This window comes from Olea europaea, unplaced genomic scaffold, assembly GCF_002742605.1.
Source record: "Olea europaea var. sylvestris unplaced genomic scaffold, O_europaea_v1 scaffold1600, whole genome shotgun sequence".
NCBI classification, from domain to species: domain Eukaryota; kingdom Viridiplantae; phylum Streptophyta; class Magnoliopsida; order Lamiales; family Oleaceae; genus Olea; species Olea europaea.
In genome coordinates this window covers 145171-151862 of record NW_019233628.1, presented here as the reverse complement: position 1 = coordinate 151862, position 6692 = coordinate 145171, and the positions used below count along the sequence as shown (strand labels likewise).

General features: G+C 34.8%; 1 protein-coding gene across 1 annotated transcript; it reads right to left on the bottom strand.

Moving 5' to 3' along the window:
* Positions 1–520: 520 nt before the first annotated feature.
* Positions 521–2336, bottom strand: LOC111377060. Its single transcript, XM_023000110.1, has 3 exons — positions 1830–2336; positions 1603–1750; positions 521–723 (listed from the first exon to the last, which is right to left on the bottom strand). The coding sequence occupies exons 1-3, from the start codon at positions 2334–2336 to the stop codon at positions 521–523; spliced, it is 858 nt and encodes a 285-aa protein (XP_022855878.1).
* Between the last annotated feature and the right edge of the window lie 4356 nt (positions 2337–6692).

Below are 6692 nucleotides of genomic sequence, written 5' to 3'. Positions count from 1 at the left end.
TATATATATATATATATATATTTATTTTTTTTTTAATTTTTTTTTTTACGATCTTCAACATACCAGGAATAGGGGATAAATTATCATTGCCAGTTACAGTGCAATCTCCTATAACAGAGTCATTTCAAAAGATAGCCTCCATATCATCATAACGAGGACAAAGCTTGTTCCTCCACTTTCCGAATTCTAGTTTTCCCTACAAATGAAAAAAGAGTGGTATATATGCTACGCATAATCAATGTTCAAAAGATATTATACTACTAATATTTAATGCCTAATAAGTTGGTTGATGAAATATTGTACCTTCAAAAACTCTTCCCAAGCTATAACATCTGCTGTGACACGTTCAGTGTCAGGAACTAACCCTAAACCACTCATACTCAACAATTGGCGAACTTCGAGAAATTCCTTTTTAAGAGTCTTCAATCGCGCCCTCACATTCTTATCCGAGACCATGATTCCACATCCGTTATACACGCTCTCAATTGCTTTGAAAACGTGATATGATGAAAACCCATTGTCACTCCTTTTTGTGACCGACCAACACTTGACGTAGTAATGCAGTTATTGTACAACCATTCATTGCATCACTCCGACTCTCATGACGATTCCTAGCATTGAGATCCATTTTGGTTGAGCTTATTTCCTCCACATCTAAATGGATGGTTGGTCTAGGCACTTGAAACGGTGCCGTAGAGATTTGTCGATTATGTGCCATGAAATCTGTATACCAAGATTAAAAGTTTATGGTTGACCATTATATAAAAATATGTAAAATAATGAATGTCAACAATTTGAAACTAATAACATCAAATCCAATTATAACATTTAAAATTTTAGCAACCTTATGTCAACAGTTACATAAGGACGTGGAAGAAAAACCTATCTAATATCAATATGTATTTATTCTAAGCAATAGCTAACCATGAAATGTGTCGAGTTTAAGTCCATTACATAACAACATAAATAAAATAAAGAAAATATCATATTTCAATCGAAATCGACTCTTGCATCCTGATTGGGACGATAATCAGCCCACATTAACTCAGCAATTGTATTCCTCTTATTAGACCATGCTTCTTGAGATGTAAAAGATATGTGAGCATTTGGAGTTTCATCCTCAAGTACATCAACGTGTGTAGGTCCTCCTCACAAACATCTTCTACGTCATCAATCCTTAAAAAGTTATGGATGGCAGAACAAGCAAGGACTATTTTTGCTTGTGTGTCAATGTCGAGGTAGGATTGATGTCCCAAATATTGAAATCTTTTTTTAAGCAAACCAATTGTCCTCTCAATGACATTACGAAGAGATGAATGTCAAAAATTGAATAACTCCTTACTACTTTCAGGATGTTGGCCCCCAATGTCTCTACGATGATAACGAATCCCACGATATGGTCCAAGAAATTCCGAAACCAATGGAAAATCGACGTCGACGAGATAATATTTACCCGTTACAATTGTTATTGCATTATAAGTTGTATATGAAAGATTTTTTCGAAATTGTAATACAACTTACCAAAAGGAATTGTTAGATTATGCTCTTGACGTAATATTACACTCCTTAACAATCAACTATCATGTGCGGATCCCTCCCAACCGGCAAGCACATATGTAAATTTCATATCAATTGTACAAGCTACCAAAACATTTTGAGAAATCACCTGTTTTCTATTGTGATATCTAGCTTGCTCCTCTAAGGGCACATTCACAGCTATATGCGTACCATCTATTGCCCCTACAGCATCCTTTAAAAAGGAATAATTTTTGAAATATTATAATATGGAAGTTTTAAGAGATATAATGAAATAACTACAAACCTCTAACCTGAAAAAATGAGTACCATGGCTTCACATTTTCCTTCTCGTATGGAGAGTGATGAGGAGTGACGTTAATCACAACTTCTCTATATAGTCGAAGACAAGCGTGCAAGACTCTGTGGAAGTAAAAGCTCACCATTTGACCAGATCGAAAGAAAGTAAAATGTACAGATCGATTACGTTGGTCATGTCCGACGGTATTTAGAAAAATAGCCACTTGTTCCTCAATTCTGACAAATTTACTATCAACCAACCCATACGTTCGCAAACGAGCACATAATCTTTGAAACGGACCTATTTTCATCCTAAGTAGATCACGACATACCGTATCACTCATGCCAAACATTCGTGTAAGTGTCAACTCTCTTTCGGAATCCCAATTGGTATGAAGAGCTCTAGGAAGATGTTCACAACATTTAATATCATTATATATCACAGTCGCTTGTATGACCATTGTCCAAAATAAACCTAAATGTTGGCGTTCGCGTCGACGTTGATTCCATGTTGTAGCCATGTTACGAACTATCACGATAAATGAAAATTAAGATTAATTATAATATCTCACAAACTAGTTGTAATTAGATAAGATGAGTAATAATTACAGTCATTTGAACGTAATAAATCTGAATTTTTCAACTGGTGTTGGCATTGGCGTGAACTTGCAATGGAAAAGTTGGTTTAACATATGGCTATCAAATAATACACAAAATGGTGTTGGCATAAGGCTATTTTTCAAACTGCCAACATATTTGTTGCTCTGTCAAATGAAGCATCTTCATGTGGTTGCTGGAATTAAATTGCAAATGTCTACATGTTATGATAAACCAGCATTATTTGGAACCTCTAGATAGAATTGCACCACGACATCCTAAAGGATCATCGAAAGCTCCTAAACATTCGATTGAGTTAACTCCAATAATAACAAAGTTAGCAGCCACAGAATATGAAAGAAGAGATCCACTTTAGAAAGTTAGATTCAACATCCAAGAATTTATGGCAGTTTATCTACTGGAATTGTCAGAGAAAAAGAGAAATATAATGTACTGAACAAATCAGGTAAATCACGGGAAATGAGGATTATAACACAGTCACATACTGTAGGAACCTGCTGCAAATAAATGCCTTGGCAAGCTCCTATAAATATAATGTTCTATAGTAAAATTATTAATAACTAATAATACAGGAAGATACTTTGTCATCAGTCAGATTTTTCTTGATATAATTACCATGTAAAAATAATAGCCACTTGTCAACAGCAACATCTTTCCAGAATGTGCGGTACACACAACATAAAATAATTCTTGGATAATTTATTTCTATCACTGGGTCTTGCTGGGTACAGACTCACACAAATGTACTGCTGGAGCATTTGGTCAGTTTGCAACTGGAATTGGTAATACTAATGCTGGTTTTGTGCTGGGTACTGGAAAGCTCTTACTTAAGGTCTGTCTTGTCTTCTTAATTTCATTAATTTATTGATTGTGTTCTTTCCCAATTGATTTTTCATATGATTTCACAAACTTCCATCACAGCGATCTAGATGTCATGCAGTACTCTTGTAGAATCCAAGACAAAAAAGGACAGCTAAACCTTTTTATTAAATATAATTTGATATTGGCTACATAAATCATTTTTTGCCATTCTGTTTGGTTTTAGCTATATATACTTGAAGATCGAATGCAATCTTAGTTTTGACAGCCACAACATGTCGTGTTAATTTTGGTCTAACATTTTCTACTGAAATCGCATTATTTTGTAAATTAGAGTTTCTTTAAGTCTACAAGCAGGACGACTAATGTTGTCATTCCCTTAATTTATGGAGTCAACTTTATACGACATTATCTGTGATAATCAATTCCACACAGTCGTATTCTTACTATACCAAAAGCGCATTAGATATACTCCAACTTTGTTCTACTTAACCCCCAAAATAGTATTCTAAAAGTTTATACGATCAAGCCTCTTCCTAGTCTCATTTATCAGAACTATGTAATCAAGAAATAACATTTATCTTGTACGCTAGTATTAAATAAAAAGATAAGGACAAAAGGGAAAACATTGACGTGAACTTATAGAGATAGAAAATTATTTACTATCTCCTCCTAGTCTTACACTTGAGAATACTCTCTCAATAGCTCAATTTTTGAAATAAAGGAACAGCTAAAACTGGGATTGCATCTGAGGTCCGAAGAGGTATATTTATATAATTATATCCATTTTGAACTTCTTGTACCTTTTAGTTGGTATTAGTAGCTTGAATAATACGGGTTATGTGACTGAGTTGTTTGACGTTAATTGTTAGTTTCAACAAAGCTTTGGCATCGATCTCTCCTCAACATCTCTCTTCCCGACATAATTTACTGCCTTCTTTGATATCCTACCCCCACCTGCCACCCCCATCCCCACAATGGGAATAGAAAACCAAGCAGCAACCATTTAGTTAATACAAAGAAAATACATACACGCCATTAATTCATCAGTCCCCATCGCCCTTCTTTCAACACAAACTTCACAACAATGGTTAACAAGAACAAGAAATCTCACCGATGATGAAAGTCAAGAAAGTTTGATTAGGGACTAACTGCTCCAAGAAACAATGATAGGAGTTTGGAGATACAAATTTCCTTACAAATGATGCCCGGTTAGAAAAAATTATGATAAAGTTGGGTGTATGAATTATTTTTCTTCCTGGTTGGATTGTTATTTATTTGAAGATTTGGGGCAAAGATATATACCATTATCAACCAATATCAACTGTTTTGGGTTGGTATAAGCTTCTTTAAATTAAAGTGATTTATATGTCTCACTGCTTAAGTTTGTATACTATTCTCTTGATTTGTCATATGAATGTCCTGTAATTAGTGGTATACTCTTATCCATTCATTTTGGCTCCTAGTTTACCTTACATTTGTCTAGTAAATGATCTAATACTTCATAACATAAATCATGGAAGTTCTTGTAGTCACATAGTTTCATGGCCGAAGCATATTTTCACGACCGACTCTCTGAGTCTTTAAGTAGAACTATTTTATGCCTATGTGGCAATTCAAGCTATTTTCGTCCTTTTATCTCGAACATAATCATGACTAATTGCATATTTCACTTTCAAAACTTATTCACATGACCACTCGAAACGCTACTCCTATTCTACATTTGTTTCCAATGCATGCCGTCATCATTGATGTCTCAAACTCGGTTTGTTACAACTGCCTATCATGCTAGCACCCAGTCCATTTGAAAGCATATTCTTTGGGAACTAGGCATTGGCCTGGAGCAAAAAAACACCGAAAAACTAATCAAACTGAATCCACTCGGGTCGACTTGACACGGATAATTGGTTTGGTTTTCTTTTAGACAAAATCATGATGGTTTGGTTCGATCATGATTTGAAACCTCAAACCGCTGGCTAACTCACCCAACTCACTTACATATTTTCATTTTTTTTTCAAAAGCAAATAAAAATCAAAATATAAGTCCTAATCTCATACCTATATCACAATTCTCTTCAATCTATGATATTGTCGGTAAGTAATAGTACTGAAAATTTATTTTACAAACTCATCATGTTATACTTAATCTTTTTCCCTACTCAAACAGTCAGGCTACATTAATGTATAAAAAGGCAACAAAATTATTAAGTTTTCCACTGATCTGACTCAAGGAACTTGATTATTTGTTAGTTAACATTTCTAGTAATATAAAGTTATTTTAGTTCTTGTAATCTAACTGAGCCAAAATTTGGACAATTTTGTTTTTTTAATTCAATTTGGACTAAAAGTCTAAACTGACTAATTGAACCGAATCAAACCATTTTGGTTCGATTTAAGAGTTAGAGTGTATTAATTTGGGTTAAAATTCACTCGAACTGACTAATTTGGTTTTGGTTTCGGATTGGAGTCGAAACCAACTCAAATCAAACCGCATTCAGGCCTAATGAAGCATTCTTGCTCTATCTCAAATGTTGATGCTCGCTCGCATGCTCCACAATGCAATCATCGTGTTGTCACTACTTACAAGTATTTAGGCTCTTAGCATGCTACAATGAATCTTTGTTAGTGCTTTACTCGATCAAACAGAGCCAGCCATTAATCCACTACTTACTCAAATGAACGTCATAGCATATTCAATTCCAAAATGTTGGCATCTTGGGGGTATTCACTTGATCAATAACTCAATCAGCCTATTAGTGTTTCTATATCCCTAACATGGATCGCAAAAGCACAATGATGCTCAACAGACAACCTTCGCCCCCTCATGCGTGCCCTACTTTCTAACACATTAGGTAAGCACCACGTAAAGCAAACTTTAAAACTCCAAGGCTAAGACCTTCTACACGATGCACGAATTGCTTGTCTAAGCAACTCTCTTTAAAACTTGCCTTACGAATGGTCGTTGACTTTCGTACTAAGGTAACATGCAATCCATGGTGCTTAGAGTTGATTTTTTTTAATGTAATAAGGCATTTCCTATAACCCATAATCACTTCAAACTTCGTAATTATCAAAATAAAACTCAATCATGACTAAGGGGTGACTTGAATGCATTCCAGACTCAGCAGGTTGGCGCAACCCATAAATGAGGACATATGGGTGGCCAGTTACCTTCCTCTGAGAAAATTGCAACCTGAATCCTAAATTTATATGAAATATAGGGCCTTCACTTGTGTCCAATTAGTCACAATTTATATTTTAAGAGATAAAATGGTTAAATACTAATTTCAACAGAAAAAGAAATGAAAAATGGAGCGGATAAAAAGGAAAAAGACAAAACCCCGTCCCAACAACATATCAATATATGGAAAAAGCTGTTCGAACAGGGGTGTCGATGTTCGTCAAACAAAACCCTCAATATAAGCTACATATTTCACGCA

Excerpts from the sequence above, each read along its gene's own strand:
- LOC111377060 (XM_023000110.1), bottom strand. The coding sequence starts at position 2,336 with ATGGCTACAACATGGAATCAACGTCGACGCGAACGCCAACATTTAGGT. Across the intron at positions 1,751-1,829 it reads CATGGTACTCATTTTTTCAG|GATGCTGTAGGGGCAATAGA; the intron begins GTTAGAGGTTTG and ends TCCTTTTTAAAG. Across the intron at positions 724-1,602 it reads ATTTACATATGTGCTTGCCG|ATTTCATGGCACATAATCGA; the intron begins GTTGGGAGGGAT and ends CTTGGTATACAG.